General features: G+C 43.4%; 1 protein-coding gene across 4 annotated transcripts in view; it reads left to right on the top strand.

The window, feature by feature from the left end:
• AMBRA1 (autophagy and beclin 1 regulator 1) overlaps positions 1-20,708 on the top strand; it is a 248,566-nt gene that overhangs the window by 129,194 nt on the left and 98,664 nt on the right. For all 4 annotated transcript variants that reach the window (XM_049779573.1, XM_049779572.1, XM_049779571.1 and 1 more), the window contains 2 exons: positions 3,719-3,799; positions 4,227-4,327. In XM_049779573.1, coding sequence (XP_049635530.1) covers positions 3,719-3,799; positions 4,227-4,327 — 182 coding nt within the window. The remainder of the gene's footprint in view (positions 1-3,718; positions 3,800-4,226; positions 4,328-20,708) is intronic.

Below are 20,708 nucleotides of genomic sequence, written 5' to 3'. Positions count from 1 at the left end.
AGCACCCTACCCTGTGTTCTGTCTCTCTGGGCCCTCAAGGTCTTTTTCGATTGGCTAATATTTGATCTGCTATTGTGGGTCTTTTCTCCCTGAGGACAATGCTTTATTTTCTCCACAAGCAACCTCTCATTTGTGTGTATTTGACTCCTTTTGCTTTTGTTTGTTTGTTTGGGGTCTCTCAAGTTCTCAAGACAGGCTTGGATGTCAGTGGGGCACCTCAGATTCTCAGCCCAGCAGTGTCCAGCAGCAGATCCTTGCAAGGGCCCGAGGATGTGTATTGCTCCTGCTGGATCCTGCACAATCAGGGATCAAACAGGCCACTCTGCCATGGCTTACTTACAGAAGTGCTCAAGGGTCCATGCGATGTCAGGAATGGAATTGAGGCCTGAGCACAAAGCAAGTGCTTCAGCCCATGTACTGTCATTCAGGCCTGTCATTTGTGTCCTTTATCACCTTTTAGATTTGTCCATGGTTTTTACATTTTGGTGCAGGTGGAGGTTCCTAGGGACCAAACATAGGACTTGTACCAAACTCAGCTCCTCCCTTGAGCTGCAGCCTCATCCTACCATGTCACTTTATTTTATTGAAGTGCCATTTAACTCTTACCTCCCATTATGAGTCAATGTTATGCTGCAGTCAAATGTAACTATTGTGTGTGTGTGTGTGTGTGTGTGTGTGTGTGACTGACTGACTGACTGACTGACTGACTGATATTCTAGGAACTGTCTGTTCCTTGAATTCAGGGCCTGGTGTGAAAAGCATGAACATTAACTCTTTGAGCCAACTCCTCAGCCTTGTTATTGCTGCTTTGATAGTGCCTCGGGTATCCTTCAGTCTAAAAGTTGGTTTGTGTCTGAACTAAGCTGGTCTCATTCTTATTTCCCTATATATATATATATATATATATTTATATATATTCCAGTAATCTCTGAATACTATATAAAACCATTATCTCTGTCTATGTTTTTTTACTTCCCCCACCTCCATTTTTGAGTGAAGAAAGACATTGAGTCAGAAGAAAATTGAATGTTCTTAGGTTTAAATAGCAGCAAAAAGAGGCCTATGAAATAGGTGGTAAGAGTCCAGTTTTTTTCTTCTGCTATTTTCACTAGACTCATTTTTGGGCACTGGGCAATTGCTGTCTAGTGCACTGGCTTCTCCTTTGTACATTAACTATCTTCTCACTCCTTGGGATAATTACTTGTGTACATTACTTTGTACATTAACTATCTTCTTACTCCTCAGGATAATTACTTGTGTTTTTAATGCCTGTTGATGAGTTGAATTATGCTGTCATCAGTTCACTTATTTTTTGTTTGTTTTTGTTTTGCTTTCTCCTTTGACTTGGGGTGTGATGGGAGTACCTGGTAATCCTCTGGCACTGTTCCTAGTACAGTGCTCAGGCTATATTTGTGGTGGTGATCAAACTTGGGACTCTCACATAAAGTGTATACACTCCAGTCATTGAGTTATTACTCTGATGATGCATTGTTTTGTTTTGGGATCACACTGGGGGGGGTGCTCAGGTGCTACTTCCACCTCTGTGCTTTAGGGCCATGTCTAGCGATGGTGCTCAAGGGATCATAAAGTTCCAGAGCTAGAATCTGGGCCTCCCACATTTGGAGCATTGCTCCATCCCTTGAGCTATTCTCTTGGGCCCATCATTTACACTTTTGAATAAATTGGAACTTTGGTCACAACTTGAAACTGGATATATTAGAAATGCAGTATTACTAACCCTAATCCATAACCTAACCCACCTAACCCTAACCCAATACCCAGCCCAAACCCATCCATATCTCTAACTCTATCCCTAACTCCAACCCAAACCCAACCAGAACTCTAAATCTAACCATAACCCTAATCCTAACTCTAGCAGTAACCCCGAACCTAACCCTTAAAAGAAAAAGAAAGGATTAAAAAAAAAAACAACCCATAGCATTAAATGTCTTGCGTCTTTTGTGGGGATTTTTGAGTGGTTGTTATTGTTGAACCACAACCAGGGATCTTCACTCTTTGCTCAGGAATTACTCCTGATGGACTTGGTGGACCACAGAGGATTGGACCAGGGATTGAACTCAGGTTGGCCATATGTAAGACAAGCACCCTACCCACTGTATTAATTTTCCCAGCCCCCGAACATAAGGATTTTTTTTGGGGGGGGGGTTTGGACCACACCTGGTGACCCTCAGGGATTACTCCTGGCTAAGCACTCAGAAATCCGCTCCTGGCTTGGGGGACCATATGGGATGCTGGGGGATCGAACCGTGGTTGGTCCTAGACTAGCTCGGGCAAAGCAAACGCCTTACCTCTTGCACTACCTCTCTGGCCCTGAACATAAGGATTTTTAAAATGGATTATCTTCCAATATTTCTCTTTCCAGTTTGTCACTTAGTGATCAGCATTTCATTCCACAAAGATAGAACCCATCTGTCTTCATTTCTGTCTCATAAGCTGCTAGCAGTTCATTTGAAAATGAACGTGTTAACTTTGGTTCTAGGCCCAGATTGAAGATTATCTAATTGACTTGAAGATAACCTAAAGGGAAAATTCAAAAACCAGCCCAGATCAAACTCTTAGAGGTTCATTTATTTTGTGGAGTTGGTTAAGCTGCTAATTAACTACTTTTCCTGCCAGTGCCCTTTGGCTTATTGTTCCTTAAACATACTAGAAATACCCCCCCCCCCCACCAAGCCTTTACTTTTTCTTGTCCTCTCTGATAGCAGTTAAGTATGGTGGGAAGAGCAATGTCTTTGAGTCAGGTGGATTGTCATGAAATCTTTCCTTCAACCATCTACCAGTTATATGAAAAAGGCTTTTGCCCCTCTAGTTTTTAGTCTTCTTTTCTGTAAAATAACAGCTAATAATGCCAAGTGAGATACTTGGAAGGATTGAATGGACTAACAGACTTACAGTCTTCGTTTTGGAACTTAGTAGATATTAATAATTTGTATTAATTTTTATTGTAAACACATGTGATTTTAAATACTAAGTGATTCGATTTAAGACTTTTTCTGATATTTTTCATTATTGTCTTTTTTAATCTATAAAAGGACTGCCTAATGTTTTTCTTGTATTGCTTATTTTTTTATTTGGTTTTGGTTTTGGGTCACACCTGGCAGCGCTCTGGGGATGTTCCTGGCTTTGTGCTCAGAAATCCTGGCAGGCTCAGAGGACCATATGGGATGCTAGGATTCGAACCACCATCCTTCTGCATGCAAGGCAAACACCCTACCTCCATGCTATCTCTCGGGCCCATGCATTGTTTTTTGTTTGTTTGTTTTGTTTTTTTTATCATTTAAGTGATTTTTTTCCATATCGAAGACCGAAACATTCATTTAAAGAGAACCATTTGTTGAATGACATTGGGTGATTTTCTTCCTCAAAGATTTCCCAGAAGTTTGAGACTTTCAGTATCTCTCAATCTAGAAAAAGTTTGTATATCTACTTCAAATTTCTTAGAATTTCTAAACTTTATTTTTAGATGCTACAAGCCTTTGTGACAACATTTACTCAAGGAAAACCTTCCTTCTTCCCAAACAGTTGTTAAATGCTCATGATTTTAGTTGGGGCACTTCTGAATGTAGTAAAAAATCGAAATAATGAGCATTTCTGGCAAAGTACATGCAGAGATGTACTTTGGAGGGTGTTTGTCTTCAGGGTTGGTAACTGGTTATGCTTTAGTGACTCTCATGTATAGTCTTTTTATTTTCTCCAGGGACAATGGTGACAGATCCAGACACCGAGCTCCACGCAATGCCCGGATGTCTGCACCTTCGCTTGGACGCTTTGTCCCAAGGTAAGAGCTGGGTAGACAGTGGTTCTGAGAGGTTTCTCCAAAGGAAGCCCTTTATGAGACCTGAGAATTCTGGTCTCTCTGGAATTTAGGTTGTCCATATCTGGAATAATTTCCCAGGGCAGCTACAGTTCAGTCCTGCTGCAAAAAGACTTACCAAGAGATCATGGAGCAAAGCAACAGAAAGATCATAGTAACATAGATGGCAGCTCATGGAGCATTCTGCTTAAGAACACATGCCCCAAGAGACTTTGGGAGACTCCTTGGGGGTGGTGAAAGTCCATGAAGGCTGAAGGCTTTCTTTACCCCAGGCTTCAGTGGGTTCCTAGGCCTTCAGGGTTCTAAATCTTCTGCTCATGAGGGGAGGCAGCTAGTATATCTCCGTTGTGAGAGTCTTGAGTAAGCTTTTCACATGTGTTCCTTCTTGTAGGCGTTTCTTGCTGCCTGAGTACTTGCCTTATGCGGGAATATTTCATGAACGTGGACAGCCTGGCTTGGCTACTCACTCTTCTGTTAACAGAGTTCTGGCAGGTAAGATGCATTTGGTTTGTTAAAGTTTTGACGGGACAGAGAAAGGTTCCCTTTTCTTACTTATTGCATTTGTGAGGGGTTCTTCGCCTCTGGCTCGAAACTTGCTGAAGTTTTACATCAGTTCCTGACTCTGGCAGGAAATTTTGGGACTGAGGAAAAACAGTTTCTCACAAACATCTCCGCTTCCTTCATACATCTTTGAAACGTTTTGGGGGTTGTTTGAAGCCATTTGCTTCTTAGCCCAGCAATTAGATTCTGGCTCTGCTTTTAATTGAATGATAAAGGTGTCTTGTTCGTGTTGTTTCGGTTGGTGAGATACTCATGAGCCAGATCCTGTGATTTAATTAGGAGCTTACTGAACACCTCTCCAACCCTTGCAATTGCCAGCACAGAGATTTCAGGCACTGTGGAATCTTCCAGGGAGGAGGAGGAATGGAGACAGAGAAGCTGGCTCAGCTATCTTCACGAACAGAATACAGGCTGGGCAAGCCCGCAGTGGCAGTTTTATGGGTTGACTATAGCACAGTAACCAGTATCGTGTTGGGGCGAAGGCATGAGATGAGCTTGATCTTGAGGCAGTGTGTATGGTTGCTTCTGGGCAATAGCTAGAGAAGGAATCAAGGAACGGTTTTATCTTTTGTGTTTCTGTTTTCCTCAACAAAAAGTTGAGTGTCTACCCTGCTTTCCTCCCTATCCGCCCCACTCAGCTTACACATTCAGACATGTAAAGGCATAAATGGTTTAAAATCAAGCTACATTATAGATGGATGCATCTTTGTTAAATGATTTTTAAAAACGATTTGCCAAGTTTGAGTCTTATGGTGGTTAAAGGGAATAATCAGGCTGGGAGAAAGTGATTTCTCACCCAACTCCTTGGACAGCCGTTGGGTGGGGGTCTCCATCCAGTCTCCCTTGAGAAATGTTATATGGGACCCCAGCACCAAAACCACTATTCCTAGAAACCTCTGTGGTTTCTCCATGGGATATCAGGGCTTGGTAGGCGTTGGCTCAGCGGGGGAGTTGGTTGCACTGGGTCTCCTGACAGCCTCGACCAATTGGGGCTCTGGTCTTTCTTAGTAAACATATCCTGTGACTCCTTGCCTGATGCTTCTGGGGCTTGCCTGATGTTATGTGGCAGCTCCTCACCAGCAGATAATCACTTGCTGTCATGCAACACTACAGAGCTCTTCTCCACCCTTCTTTGTTCCCGACATCTGCCTCCACCTCCCCACACAGCACCTCCTGCTCTTCTACTGCTGGGAAATCTTGATATCCTCAGCATTTTATTTTGTTGGAACAGCTGGATGTTGGAATCTTCCCCCTTCTTTGATTTATTGATTCTTTTTTGTTTGTTTGTTTGTTTGTTTTGAGGCCATACCTGGTGATGCTCAGGAGTTACTCCTGGCTCTGCACTCAGGAATTACTCTTGTTGGTACCCGAAGGACCATATGGGGAATTGAACTGGGTCGGTCATATGCAAGGCAAGCTTCAGCCCTGATTTAATGACTCTTAGTCTCTACTTCCTCTCCCCTACTCTTTGCCCAGAGGTCTGACCCCAAATGTTCTCTGCTTGACTCAGGGATATGGTAGATTATCAATCCTGGGGGCAGTTGTTTTTGTTCTTTAGCAAAAGATGCAGAGAGCCTCGGAGTGGGTGTGTTAAAGCTTTCTAGGACCTCACTTTTTTGGGTGCATTTATTATCTATGTTTTCTTTTATTTCTCCATCTTGGGATCATTTATCTACTCTTTAACAAATGGATTGGGGGATTCTTGTCCCTCTCCTCCTTGGTTTGCCTAGACCTCCCTCTCTCCAGGTCTGTCCAGCTGGAAACTCTTCACTTCTCAGTGGAGAATGGAGTTCCAGGAGGTCCTCTGTCTCCATACCAGGAAGCCTTACTGTTCTTGACACAGTGAGGAGGGCAGATCAGCCAGACTCTGCCATTCCTCATCAGGCAGTAGATGGCAGTGAGTGGGGCCATTGACCCCTGTCTCTGGTGTCCATTTAGTTCTGCTTCTTGACCTCATAGAAGCCCTGGAAGAGCTATGATCTCTAGTTGCCCTGATAATGGATGCTGGTGCAATATCTGAGGGCTGGAAACACTCCTTTTACTACTTCTGCTTCTCTGCCTAGATCTGACCCACTTTGGCCACCCACTGCAGCTCACATACCCTGCCTAATGCTTGGTGCACTTATCCAACTACAGGTCCAGGTGAATGACCAACTTGCCCTCAGAGAAGGCGGTGGACGAGCTAGGCTTGAGGGCAAGACAGATGGGGTGCTTTCTAGGAAACTGAGAGGTTAAGCTACCCTGAGGGCCATTGTGACGGAGCTCAGAACTGGTGAGAAGGCTCTTGTTCTCTATGATCTTCATACACAAATGGCTTGATATCCCTTGTGCCACTCTGGGAGGTGGTGGGTGGGGCGGGGGCTGGAATGTTGCAGAGCTCACTCTTGCATTTACCTTTGATCACGATGCCATTTAGGGGTCTAAATAAAGCCCTTTTCCAGCTCACCTCTGCATTAGTCCACTTTCTACAAATTCTCCAGAGAGCTGGCTCAATCTTGTATCTGCAAGAGACCCAGAAGCACTTTTCTTTTAAGTTACCATGAATTGCAAAGTTATTCTTGACTGGCTTTCAAGCATACAATGTTTTAATACCTGATCCCGTCACCATTTGCCATCCTCCTCCAAGAAGCTCGGACTTGAGTTAGAATTAGCAGAGGGCTTCCATTCAGAATTCATTTAGTTTTCTTTTAAAAGCCTTTGTCATTAACAGATAGTAGTTTGTTCCTCTAGATGCTATTTATAGTTGTATTGCCCCCCAGAAGATTCTAACAATGATAGTAACAATATCTCTCCAAAAACTCATGTTTTTGGAGCACTTAATATATATTTGTTGGGGGAATTTTACGTGTGTTTCCTAGTCACATTTCTTTCTCCCAGTAATGGGTGCTGTTATCTAACACTGGAGGACCCTGAAACTGAGAAGTCAACCCTGCCCCTGAGCCAATTAAGTAGAGAAACCAGATTGGATTGAGTAGAGGAACTCCTGGTCTCCCTAGTCAGCCTCCCCTACCAAGCATCAGAATAGCTCAGAGGAGAAAAAGAACTCCCTAGAAATTGGACTAATCTTAAGAATTTTTCTTTTCTTAATTTCTTTATTTTAAGAGGCTTTTGGACTGCTTTTTTATGACCCACTAGTGCTTACCTAAGAAAAATCTCATTATGTAACACCCTTTCCCCTTAGCCTTCTTGGTCTGCTGGACACAGATGTTTTGGTTTTCATTAAACTTACTTGTGATCAGGTATTTAGATGCTCTAAGTGTGGCTGTCCAAGTAAAAGACAGATTGGCCTTTTGGCTGTCAATACTCCCAACTTTCCTGGAAAGGCACTTTCTCTAGTCTAATTGGAATGTGGTTTTGATGGTCTCAGAACAATCACATCCAAATATAATTCAGTGGGTTAGCACTGTCCTAGACAACCTGTTGTTTTCTACCCTCTTATAGTTCAAAATATAGGTGGTTGGCCATACTCGATCTTGCTGTTTGGTTCTTAGCTCAAAAAAAAAAAAGAGCAGAACCATTTCTACTAGCATTTTCCAAACTGGAAAATTTCCCATCAGGTGGCTCGGAGGTCATGGTGATGTTGGTGGTGGTGGTGGTAGTGGTAGTAAAACCTGTGGGTACAATTAGGGATGGTTTCTATTTGTTCATTGGAAAAGGGAAGACGATTTCCAGAGGGTGTTGTGATTTTTTTTTCATCTTTAAAAGTGGTAGGCTAAAAAATAAAAAGAAAGAAAAGTGGTAGGCTAAATAGGTCTAGGTGACTTTATGGTAGCATTTGTTGGAAGTCCTTGAAAAATGTCATTGGAGGGGCTGGAGTGATAGCACAGCAGTAAGGCATTTGCCATGCACGAGGTCAATACAGGACAGACTCCGGTTTGAATCCCAGCATTCCATATGGTCCCCTGAGCCTGCCAGGATCGACTTCTAAGCGCAGAGCCAGTAATAACTCCTGAGCACTGCCGGGTGTGACACCCCTCCCCCCCAAAGTCATTGGAATGTTGATGGAGATTGCATTGAAACTGTATAATGTTTTGTGTAAGACAACTTTGAACAGTGTCAATTCTTGTTTGTGTTTTATTTTTAATTTTGCTTATAGGGCCATGCCATCAGTGCTCAGGAACTGTACCAAGATAAGTGTTGAGGGTTTCTCCCTGTAGTCCCTGGGGACCATGTGGTGCTGTTGATTGAACTCAGGTCTCCTTATGCAAAACTTGTGGCTCAGCCTATTGAGTTACTGCTCTAGCCCTGCAGTGTGAATTTTTTAGCTATGAACATGAAGTGTTTCTCCATTTCTTTTTTTTTTTTTTTTTTTTTTGGGTTTTTTGGGTCACACCCGGCGGTGCTCAGGGGTTACTCCTGGCTGTCTGCTCAGAAATAGCTCCTGGCAGGCACGGGGGACTATATGGGACACCGGGATTCGAACCAACCACCTTTGGTCCTGGATCGGCTGATTGCAAGGCAAACGCCGCTGTGCTATCTCTCCGGGCCCAGGGTTTATCCTTCCAAAACCAGTTTAATCCCACAACCTTCCTTTCCTATCACCAGTGTCTTGAATCTCCTACTCACCACTGTACCTTGTCTCCATGCAGGCACAAATTTACTTCATATTGCTTGCTACAATACAAAGGTAAATAGTTATATTAATATAGGTCAATTTATAAACATATCAACAGATCAGTTTGATTTTGGGGGAGACTCGGATTACTTCTGGTTACTCAAAACTGCTGCTAACATGTCTGTTTGAAATGATATCTTTTCATGATGTTTATTTATTTATTTATTTATTTATTTATTTATTTATTTATTGGGGGGGGGTTGGTCACACCCGGCAGCGCTCAGGGGGTAACTCCTGGCTCTACGCTCAGAAATCGCTCCTGTCAGACTCGGAGGACCATATGGGATGTCGGGATTTAAACCATTATCCTTCTGCATGCAAAGCAAACTCCCTACCTTCATGCTATCTCTCCGGCCCTGGTAAATTCTTTTAAATCATTATAAAGTTATCCCTCTGCTCAAAGTTGAAAATAAAATAACATACATCTCTAGCTACATAAATATTTTCATTTAATGTAGTTTCTCTTACCAGGAAATACAGTTACTCCAACTCTTTAATGGCTTTGTGTGAATAGTTTATCTTTTCCATCCAATTCATCTTATTTTTATCTTTAAGTTTAAAGTGATTTTTGTTTTGTTTTGTAAATAGGAAGCCAGTCATTGGTTTTTGGTTTCTTTTTTAAAAACCAGTCTGACAATCTTTGACTTTTAATTTGATTATTTAGCTAATTCACATTTAATGTCATTATTGATTTAGCTGGATTTTTGTCTGCCAATCTCCTTGTTTTCTGTGTTTCTAAATGTCTTTTTTTGTTCTGTTGTGTCTCCTTTACCACTTTTTTTAAACGAATACCTTCTAATATAAATTTAAATTTTCTTAGTTAACTTTTTCTTCCCTCCCTCCCTCCCTCCCTCCCTCCCTCCTTCCCTCCCTCCCTCCTTCTTTCCCTCCCTCCCTCCCTCCCTCCTTCTTTCCCTCCCTCTCTCCCTCCCTCTCCCTCCCCTCCCTCCTTCCCTCCCTCCTTCCCTCCCTCCCTCCCTCCCTCCCTTCCTACCTACTTCCCTCCCTCCCTCCCTCCCTCCCTCCCTCCCTCCCTCCCTCCCTCCCTCCCTCCTTCCTTCCTTCCTTCCTTCCTTCCTTCCTTCCTTCCTTCCTTCCTTCCTTCCTTCCTTCCTTCCTTCCTCCCTCCCTCCCTCCCTCCCTCCCTCCCCTCCCTCCTTCCCTCTCCCCCGCTTCCTTTCCTTCCGTTTTTTGGGCCACACCCTGTAATTGCCTCTGCTCCTGTCCTTTACTGGGAGAGAATTCCGGCCAGCAGCTTTCTCTCAACCAGGACAGAAGGCAGAAGGCAACTACAAATAATTCGCGAGTGTTAAGCTCTTTTGTGAACACCTAAAAAATTAAGCTGTAGAAGTTAGTAAAACGCTCAGGGTGACGTGTGTGCCAGTCGAGAGACTTTATTGAGGGGAGAGCAGGGTTTTTATGCCCTGCTCCATTGGGAGGAGTAGTAACATAGGATTGAAACACAAACCAATCAGATTTGTACAAGTACAACAATTTTAACCAATGGGAGCACATTTTGATGGCTGGAAGGATAAGGAGGAACCTGGCAGGATGGGGGGAGTGGAAGCAAATTCTTAAACAAATAGCTAATTGATATTTACGCAAATACAATTTTTTGTTTAGCCTATTTTCCATTTAGATCTTTCTTTTGTGCAAGCAATAAGGATCACAATTTAAACTTTACGAAAATATATCTATAACTATGTGCTTGAGAGCAGGCACAAAAACAGGTTCCATGGAAAGGTTAAGGAATCTGGTTAAGCCAGATTCTTTGTGCTGAGCTAAATTTATTTGCAGAGTTTCCTGTTGGTTCGGGGCTATGCAAACTTTGTGGCTATTCAGGCAGGCGGTGGAAAATTCATCCAGAGTTCCATTGAATATGTGGGTGCACGGTTGCCCACATCTCCCCCTGTTTAGTATACAATATGGAAGGGACAGACGTGCCTCGGTGGACTGGCCCTCTGGGTGAAGAGGTGTGGGGCTTCCAGTCACCGCATCTGCTACCCTTGAGTCAGTCGTCTCCAAAGCTTGGCAAGGTGCGAGCGCACAGATTGAGGTCTATGCGCCAGCTCCTCGATAACTTCAAACTTAAGTGGCGGAGAGTTGGCAGGAGGGGAGATGTCAGGCGTTAGCTGGTCTTCTGAGGTGCATAGTTGTTGATACAGAACTTTTGAGTCCTTTCTGGTTGCTTCATCCACTTGATTCTTTATGAAGGTGGTGAGTTTGCGAAAAGCCCAAGGACCAAAGGAAACTAGCAACATAAAGCCAATGAAGGGTCCCAAAAAGGCTGGGAGCATTGTTGTTATCCACGGAGTGGTAGAAAACCAATTTTTGTACCAGCTCTCACTTAGATCTATTTCTAACTAAGCCAAGTTTATTTTAAAAAGTAACATTCTGCTATAAGGATGACACAAATTTCCCCCTCCCTCAAAAAAAAATGTGAAATTTAAACCACGGCAGTTATTTTGCTCTATTTTTGCTAGGGATTCAACAGTTAAGTAGTGTAAACTTATTTTAAGTTTGTAAGCATTTCTATGAACAGTTATAAGGCATTAGCAGATTCTAGAGTATGAACCAATGAATAAATTTCTGTGCTCACACCAATAACACCCAGGGGTGAAGGCAGTGTGTGATTTTATACTGCAGCGGGAGAGAGACACAAGGTTATATTTAAGAGGTAATAAGGCACTCAGGGATTATTCCTGGCTCTCTGCTCAGAAATTGCTTCTGGTAGACACCGGAGACCTTATGGGATGCTGGGATTTGAACCATCATTGGTCCTGGGTTGGCCGCTTGCAAGGCAAATACCCTACCACTGTGCTGTCTTTCTGGCTTCTCTTAGTTAACTTTTAAAATAAATTTTTATCAGAATTTACATCAGACTTAGAATGTTGCTTTGCTATAATTTCTTATCTCTCCCATGTGTAATTATTATAATATGAATAACTGTATGTCTCCACCATTCTGTTATCTGTTGTGGGTAAGGTAGAGCTGCTGCTACTACTATTACTACCACCCTGTTTCATAAGAATTTTCTTCTCTTGAAGGCCAGAGAGATAGTATAGTGGATAAGGTGCTTATTTACCTTACCTTGCTGTGCTGACCCAGATTCAACCCCTGGATCCCATATGGTCCCAGAGCACCTCTAGGAGTGATCCCTGACAACAGAGCCAGGAGTAACAGCTGAGCATTGCCAGGTGTGGCCCTTTCCACCCCCAAGAAAAGAATTTTCTTCTTGTTACTTTCTCTTCTTTTTTTTTTTTTTTGTTTTTTTTTTTTTTTGTTTGTTTGTTTTTGGTTTTTGGGCCACACCTGGCGTTGCTCAGAGGTTACTCCTGGCTGTCTGCTCAGAAATAGCTCCTGGCAGGCACAAGGGACCATATGGGACAACGGGATTCAAACCAACCACCTTAGGTCCTGGATAGGCTGCTTGCAAGGCAAACGCCGCTGTGCTATTTCTCCGGGCCTTCTTGTTACTTTCATTTTGGGTTGTATTTTATCACTCTCACCAGTATGGACTGAAGCAATTGAACATTGAGTAAATACCTTGCGAAATTAGCCAGACTTCTAAAGCTAATTTTTTAGTTCTTTGATATAGCACATCTCTCTTTTTTTTTTTTTTTTGGTTTTTGGTTTTTGGGCCACACCCGGCGATGCTCAGGGGTTACTCCTGGCTGTCTGCTCAGAAATAGCTCCTGGCAGGCATGGGGGACCATATGGGACACCGAGATTCGAACCAACCACTTTTGGTCCTGGATCGGCTGCTTGCAAGGCAAATGCCGCTGTGCTATCTCTCCGGGCCCTGATATAGCACATCTTAAAATTTTATATATATATACATACATACATTATACACATATATAATAGTTACCTGAATCAAGAAATCTGGGAATGAAAAATAATAATGAAGTGTTAAGCACCATCAATCACGGTGTACTTAAACTTAAAATAAAATGAATAGTTAACTGGTATTTGGCACTTTATTTCTTTGGTTAGGCCTTTATCTTTTGTTCTGTGCTTCTCTGGTATCCAGCAGCTGAGCAAATGATGTTCATAGCACTCAGCATCAACTGAGATGGCTGTTTATAGACTCAGCTAAATGGGCACATAGTGGTGGTGAGATTCATTGTTGCTGCTTTAGTGATCAACCCAGTTACCTTTCATTCTGCTCCAGGGATGAAAGTATCCAAACATCCAGGGGTTGGCTTGGTTGCCTGGGGAGCAAATGCAGCCCTCATCCCAGAGAACTCAAGTCTCTTCTAATGTCTTTCAGCCCACAGAGTCTTTTATGAGTGGGAACTCTATCACCAACCCTATTCCTTCTTTTCCAGTCCGCTAGAAATGAACTTTTGGGGGACCGTACAAGGTGAAATGCTTTGTGCTTTGTTAAGTTTTTCTGGGGAAGTAATGAATATTGGCAATGTGTCAAGATTTTGGTGGTCTTTTAAAATTTTACATCACCGAGTGTTTCTGTGCTTTTCTTTCTCTCCCCTGGGAAATTTCTCTTGAAATTTTTCATAGGAGTTTATCCCCCTGTGCCCTCTCTGTACTGGCACTTTGAAATGTGTGTAGCACCTTCTAAGTGTGTAACATTTCCAGACCAATGTGGGTCTTATAAAAAAAATTAAATGGTTCTGCCCTTAGGGATTGTACAGTCTGGTCAGGGAGTAGCCTAATTTTCTGGGTCTGCCTCTAAAAACTTAATGATTCCCCTGAGACTTTCACTGTTTTGTTTTGTTTTGTTTTATTTTGTTTTTCTGATATATTAGCTAAGAGGAATGCCGTTCAAAATGCAGCTTTAGGCTTTTGGGCCCCACGCAATAGCACAGCTTACCTGGGTTCAATTCTAACATCCCATATGGTCTCTTGAGCTTGCTGGAAGGAAGGGATGGGGAAGGGAGAGTGGAGAGAAAGTTTCACTAGACCACTAGCCTCAACTTCTTGTGGAAGTTTGCTCCAAATGATCCTCAGCCTCGGGCTGGAGTGATATAGCACAGTGGTAGGGCGTTTGCCTTGCATGTTGCCTACCCAGGATGGACCCAGGTTCCATCCCCAGCATCCCATATGGTCCCACGAGCCTACCAGGTGCAATTTCTGAGCACAGAGCCAGGAGTAACCACTGAGCACCTCCAGGAATGGCCCCAAACTAAAAATAATCTAAAAAAAAAAAAAAACAAAACTTCAACCTCTACCCCAGAGCCACTGCATCAGAAACTTTGGTTGTGGGATTCAGATTGTGTGTATGTGTGTGTTTAATAAATAAAACTCTAAGCATTGCTCAGGGCTTATTCCTGGTCTGCTCAGAGGGTCTCCTTTAGAGGGCTCACAGAGGATCATATGGGTGCTCAGGATTAAGTCCAGTTCTGCCACATGTAAGGCAAGCCTACCTGCTGTACTCTGGCCCCAAGTTTGTGTATTAAAGAGTCTTCTAGGTGGTTCTGATATGTTTTAAAATTCTAAGTAAACTCATTAACGCCGGAACAGGCAGGATCTTGTGAGGAAATGGCTTTGTAATAAGTGAAAGGTGATACAAGGCAGGAATTCAAAATGTGTTGGGTCTCAGTAGCACGTGGATTCTTCTTGGTCAAGAGCTATCCATAAGGGAGGAGGTGGGGGAAACAAATAAACAATCAAACAAACAGAAAAAGAGCTATCTGTAATAGAAAAAAATCAATGTGTGATCCCCATAGATTGCTTCGCTGGTATGCCAGTCTGGAATCCATAACTCCACTACACATAATAGGGTTAGGTACATGGTGACAGCATATGAATGAACAGGATGTACTTTTCTGCCCTCCCTCAGAATGCTGTCTATTGAAGCCCCACTTGCTTACATATAGGCATAGAAAAGTAGGTATTGTGCTAAATGCTGCAATGGAAGCAGAAATAGAAGGCTGGGCCGTGAGAGCTCAAAATTTACAGCATTGGGGTGGCAAATGAATACTCATAGGTACTCAGAAATTACTCTTGGCTCTGCACTCAGGAATTACACTCTTGGTGAGGCTCTGGTATCATATGGAATGTTGGGGACTGAACCCAGGTCAACTACATGCAAGGCAAGCACCATAACCTGTATACTATCTCTCCAGCCCCAAATTAACAGCATTTTTGTGGTAGAAATAGAAGTACATTGGGCCGGAGAGATAGCACAGCAGTAAGGCATTTGCCCTGCAAGCAGCAGATCCAGGACGGATGTTGATTCGAATCCCGGCATCCCATATGGTCCCCCATGCCTGCCAGGAGTAACCCCTGAGCTCTGCTGGGTGTGACCCAAAAACTCAAAAACAAAAAACAAAAAAACAAAAAACCCAAAAAAACATTCAGCTTCTTTGCTGTGACAGCAGGTTCTTGTCAGCACTGCTAGGACGTTCATTCCCTGGAGAAATAGGCCTGTAGCCTTTCTACTGACTTAACCAACTACCCTCTTTTCGTTTTCCCTTGAGCAGAAGTCTTCACAGCAGCTTGTCTGGATTGAGAGCTCACAATATGCTCATACCTTAAGTTCTCTCTACTCGGAGGATGCTCTGAACTGCAAGAAATCTCTGAGTTTTATTAGTCCCTCACGTTATTGCTCATGTTAGAAGTGCCAGCTGAAGATGCCCGCTGGTCTCTCATAACCTGCTGAAATACTGGTACCCTTTTACTTCTCTCTTACACTAGGAATAGTAATGTGCTCTGACATGTTTTGCAACCCCTCAGAATAGACCACCTAAGGATGCAGAAATCTATAGAAGCGGTGTTAAGAAAGAAAATCTCACATGGGAGGTCAGAGCTGTTATTTTCCACAGAAGGCAGCAACCAGACTGGTCCCACTTTATTCAGCAAGAGAGCTCCTCTCCCAACTCCTGGAAAGACTGGGGCCCATTCTCTTCTTTGCTCTCCCATCTACTTCATCAAACCAGCATCAGTTTGAATGGTACAAGCTAATAACCCATACCCACCTTCCATTGCCTCCTCCTCAAAACTCTGAGCTCACTTCAGCTTTTCTTCTCTTTTTCCCTTCCCCGTCATGTCCTTAAGTAGCCTCTTTTATTCTAAAGTGACTGGAAATGCCATAGGAGTTGGCAGACAGCACCTCTCACCCTCTCTACCAAAGCAGAGCCAACCTGTGGGTGTTGATTTCTCTAACACCTGCTGGTTCACGTGGCCAGCTCTTCCTCAGGGTCCTTGTGCTGCTCATCTGGAAGGCAAGACTGTACCTGATTGTCTTGGGGGTCTACCCATAGGGACTGGACCAGAGACCTGTCAGAGTATTGAGACTTCCTGATGTTTTTTTCTCTTGGCCTAGGGTTGAGTGTCGCCAGAGCCAAAGTGTCCTCTGTCCCTCATATTACAGGATTGATGAGTCTCTGGGTTGCCAGAGAGCCAGGTCTCTGCTGCTGTGTGCTTGCTTCTGTCCTAAGCTCTGGGGTATGATTCCTTGGAATAGGAATCCCTGCCAAGTGAAGTCAGGATTTTTTGAACTTATGACTTTTTTTTTAAGCTGGTGAAAGAGAAGCCAAATTTTTTTCTCCCTTAGGTTAAGGCTCTAAAGAAGCAGAAGGAAAACTGGATAGGAGTTCAAGGTTTTCATTAGGTACAAGGAAATAATTCAGGGAGATGGGCTATGCTGCAAAAATGCCATTAACTTTCATAGCTGAATTTGGAAAGAAAGGCAAATTTTCCCAGAATCTGCTATGTTGGCAATGGTAACTGCCAACTGCCTTTGGTGATGTTTGTGGATTTTTACCAACAATAAAATTTCACAGCACTTCTCTTGTAGTTTCCCTAGACTAGTAACATAAATTATGGACAGGACATGAAAATATTGGTCACTTTCACATTTAAGAATAATTTAAAACAAACAGGCAAGTAGCTCCAAGATTGTGATGGTTCTATGGCAGTGTCTGAGCACCTGCAGTATTGGGAAAGCATCTCCTCAAACTGGAAAAAAAAATTTTTTTTTTCAACCAAACTATTCAAAACAGTGTCTGAACACCTGCACTGTTGGGAAGGCGTTTCTTCAAACTAAAAAAATGTTTGGCCAAACTATTCAAAACATCACCCCCAATGCTGAACTGGCAAAATAATTTGAAGATACCTTTTTTGGGAGGCAAAGGAATGGGAAGAAGGAACTAATTCAAACTTGGATTCATCCATGAACTAGAATTGCATCACATTTGCAGTGTAGTGACTATGAATGGGGCTTCAGATGTGCTTCAAAGTACTCACTGTATGCCAAGACTACTTCTTAGCATTGTTGCCATATGAATTCATTTCACCCTCACAGCATTCCTGTAATGTCCTCTTAGGTTAGTACTCATTTTTCTTTCTTTTTTTTTTTTTTTTGGGGGGGGGGTTGGGCCACACCTGTTTGATGCTCAGGGGTTCCTCCTGGCTAAGCGCTCAGAAATTGCCCCTGGCTTGGGGGGACCATATGGGACGCCGGGGGATTGAACCGCGATCCTTCCTTGACTAGCGCTTGCAAGGCAGACACCTTACCTCTAGCGCCACCTCACCTGCCCCTCTTTTTTTTCTTTTTTTATTTTTTTCTTTTTTTATTTTTTCTTAAGAGTACTCGTTTTTTCTGACCGAGGAAGCAGAGCCATAAAGAGATGGAGTGTTTCCCTAAGACCTCAGCTATGACTTTACATGATGGGAACTGGAAGTCAGGCTCTGCTGGGGAATGGATGGCTCCTTGTCCATAGAAAATCAGGCTGGAACCTATAGTGGAAGCAGCGCTATTTAATTAAAGAGCATAGAAATACTTTGTTTAGCTCCCAATATCACCATTGGGGAGGGGGCTGCAAATTCTTTTGCATTCTGTGAATTCTGTACCTCCCTTCTTCCTCCAAAGTGGGCCCTGTAAAAGAATTACATTCCCCCGGGCCAGCGAGCTGGCGCTAGAGGTAAGGTGTCTACCTTGCAAGCGCTAGCCAAGAAAGGACCGTGGTTCGATCCCCGGCGTCCCATATGGTCTCCCCCCCCCCCCCCAAGCCAGGGGCAATTTCTGAGCCCTTAGCCAGGAGGAACCCCTGAGCATCAAACGGGTGTGGCCCGAAAAAACAAAAACAAGAAGAAAAAAAAAAAAAGAATTACATTCCCCAACAATGAGGCCTGAAGAGGTAATTACACTGTGGCCATCCCATTGGGAAAAAGGCTGGGGCGGTGATTACATTCCAAAACAAAGCTGTTTGGCTCTAATTGCACTGTGCTGCTCTTATCAGTCTGGGCAAGGCAGGCCTCTGGTCTCCATCCTCATTTGTTTTTGAGATGGAATCTGAATAGCATTCAATTAATAGGCAAGACCCAGGCACAGGGAATTCAGTCAAAAGAGCCAAAAAGACATTAAGTTGCTATTGGCATTTTCCTTCTACTGAAGTTTTCCAGGCCTTTTAAGTATCAGTGTATATGAGGGAGAGTCCATTTGAGAAAATGTATATTAATCCAAGTTAGAGACCCCTGCCTGTTTAACAGGCTCTGTAGCCCAAAGCTTACATGAATTTCTTATGTGAATTTCTTATATGAATTTCTTATTTCTTATACACACATGCAACTTTTTGGGGGGGCACATCTGGTGATGCTCAGAGGTCACTCCAGGCTATGCCCTCAGAAGTTGCTCCTAGCTGGGGGCTGGAGAGATAGCATGGAGGTAAGGTGTTTCATGCAGGAGGTCATCGGTTCGAATCCCAGCGTCCCATATGGTCCCCCATGCTTGCCAGGAGCAATTTCTGAGCATGGAACCAGGAGTAACCCTGAGCACTGCTGGGTGTGACCCAAAAACCACAAAAAAAAAAAAAAAAAAAAAAAAAAAAAGAAATTGCTCCTGGCTTGGGGAGACCATATGGGATGCCGGGGTAGGGGGAATTTGAACCGTGGTCTGTCCTGGGTCAGCCCAAACGCCTTATTGTTGAGCTATCACTCCGGCCCCAGCAACTTTTTGATACACAAATTTTTTAATGTATCTCATTTCTGGTTGTAAATCAGAAAGTTTCTTTGATCCTCTGATAATAAGACTGATTTTGGTTGAATTTTAGTAATAATTACTAGATTAGAACTGGAAGAAGAATTGGAAGTTAATTGAATTTGTTTACTGATTTTGAAAACTAAAAACTATTAATGACTTCTTAGGCTTTCTTCCTGAACTGAAGCAGAGGTGCGGGGAAGCCCTGTTACTCAAGCTTAGGGCTGCAGACACCACAGAAGTGGATGTGATGGAGCCTTGGCCCCTATATAAACTTTTGCTGCCTTGCAAACCCCTCCCCCCCAAGTTTGCAGACTTGAAAACTTAAAATAGCACTGATTTCTCACAGTTCCAGGTATCCAGTATGAAGTTCATCTGACTGGGCCACTCTGACTGTTTTCAGTGCTGAGTTGATGGCTAACTTGCATGGATGGTCTTGGTCAGATGAACAGAAAGAATAATAGCCTGCCCCAAACCTCCACATCCAAATCCTGGAACACATGAATATCTTACTTCATTTGTAGCAAGAGAAATTTGGCAGATGTGATTAAGCTTGCAGATTTGAAGCCAGGCACATTATCCTCAATTATGTGGGTAGGCCTAATCTAATCACAAGGCCTTAACGGTGGGGAGAGAGAAAGGCAAAAAGGGTCAGCTAAAGAGTCACAGTGGTAGAAGAGGAAGAGGGGAGTGGCCTCAGCTAACAGCAACATGGAAACGAAGTCTTTGATTCTTACTTAGAACTGTTGGAATGGAATTCAGTCAATAGACCCTTTGATTGAGAACACACCTTCATTTTCTCCCGTGAGACCCATGTCGGACTTCTCACCTGCAGACACAAAGAACAGTTTATGATAATCTCTTCTGTTTGTGGTGACTCGCTCTGGTAGCCGCAGACAGCTAATGCAGATGGCTTCACACACATATGGCAGGCCGGCTGGCCTCGGTGGGAATGACTCCTTTCTCTTCATCAGTAATTGCTGATGCTTCTCATACAGCGGAATCTCCAGGGGCATCTGTCTAGGGTGGTTTGAATCATCAACTGCCACTACTGTAACATTCTAGCACACCACGTAGATTTTTCTGAGTTCTGCAGTACCTTGATAGCTCCTCGAGACAAACTGCTTTTTTAGAATGACCTTACGATATGTGAACATTTTCCCCTACCAAGAGGGATAGATGAATATAGGTTTGCAACTTCAAGAAACAGCTTGTTTTAGATGATTACTGAGATTAGTCAGAAAGAAGTAAACTTAAAAATTATAACCAGGGCCCGGAGAGATAGCACAGCGGCGTTTGCCTTGCAAGCAGCCGATCCAGGACCAAAGGTGGTTGGTTCGAATCCCGGTGTCCCATATGGTCCCTCGTGCCTGCCAGGAGCTATTTCTGAGCAGACAGCCAGGAGTAACCCCTGAACACCGCCGGGTGTGACCCAAAAAAAAAATTATAACCAAATGGGAAGCTAGAGCCTGATTTTTCTAGACATAGTATAGAGGAACTGTCGTTCCTTTTCCCCAGGAGTTTTCTGGGATGTACTCCTCTATTTCTGTGTGCTAGAGAATAAAAAAGATGTGCAGAAGAGCACTGTGGGGGCCGGGGGGTTGGACCCCATGGGGCCCCATCTATTTCTGTGTAGGAGGGAGACTGACAGAATTAACTGTGGAGCACTTACTAAATTGGCTGTAAGTGAACCTGTACCCATGGCATCACTTAGAATCTGCAGCTCCTTTAAAGAGCAACTTATAAGAAAAGTT

Source organism: Suncus etruscus, chromosome 9 (genome assembly GCF_024139225.1).
Source record: "Suncus etruscus isolate mSunEtr1 chromosome 9, mSunEtr1.pri.cur, whole genome shotgun sequence".
In the NCBI taxonomy this organism is placed as follows: Eukaryota; Metazoa; Chordata; class Mammalia; order Eulipotyphla; family Soricidae; genus Suncus; species Suncus etruscus.
Note: the sequence above shows the minus strand (reverse complement) of the source record. Positions and strands in the feature narration are given on the sequence as shown.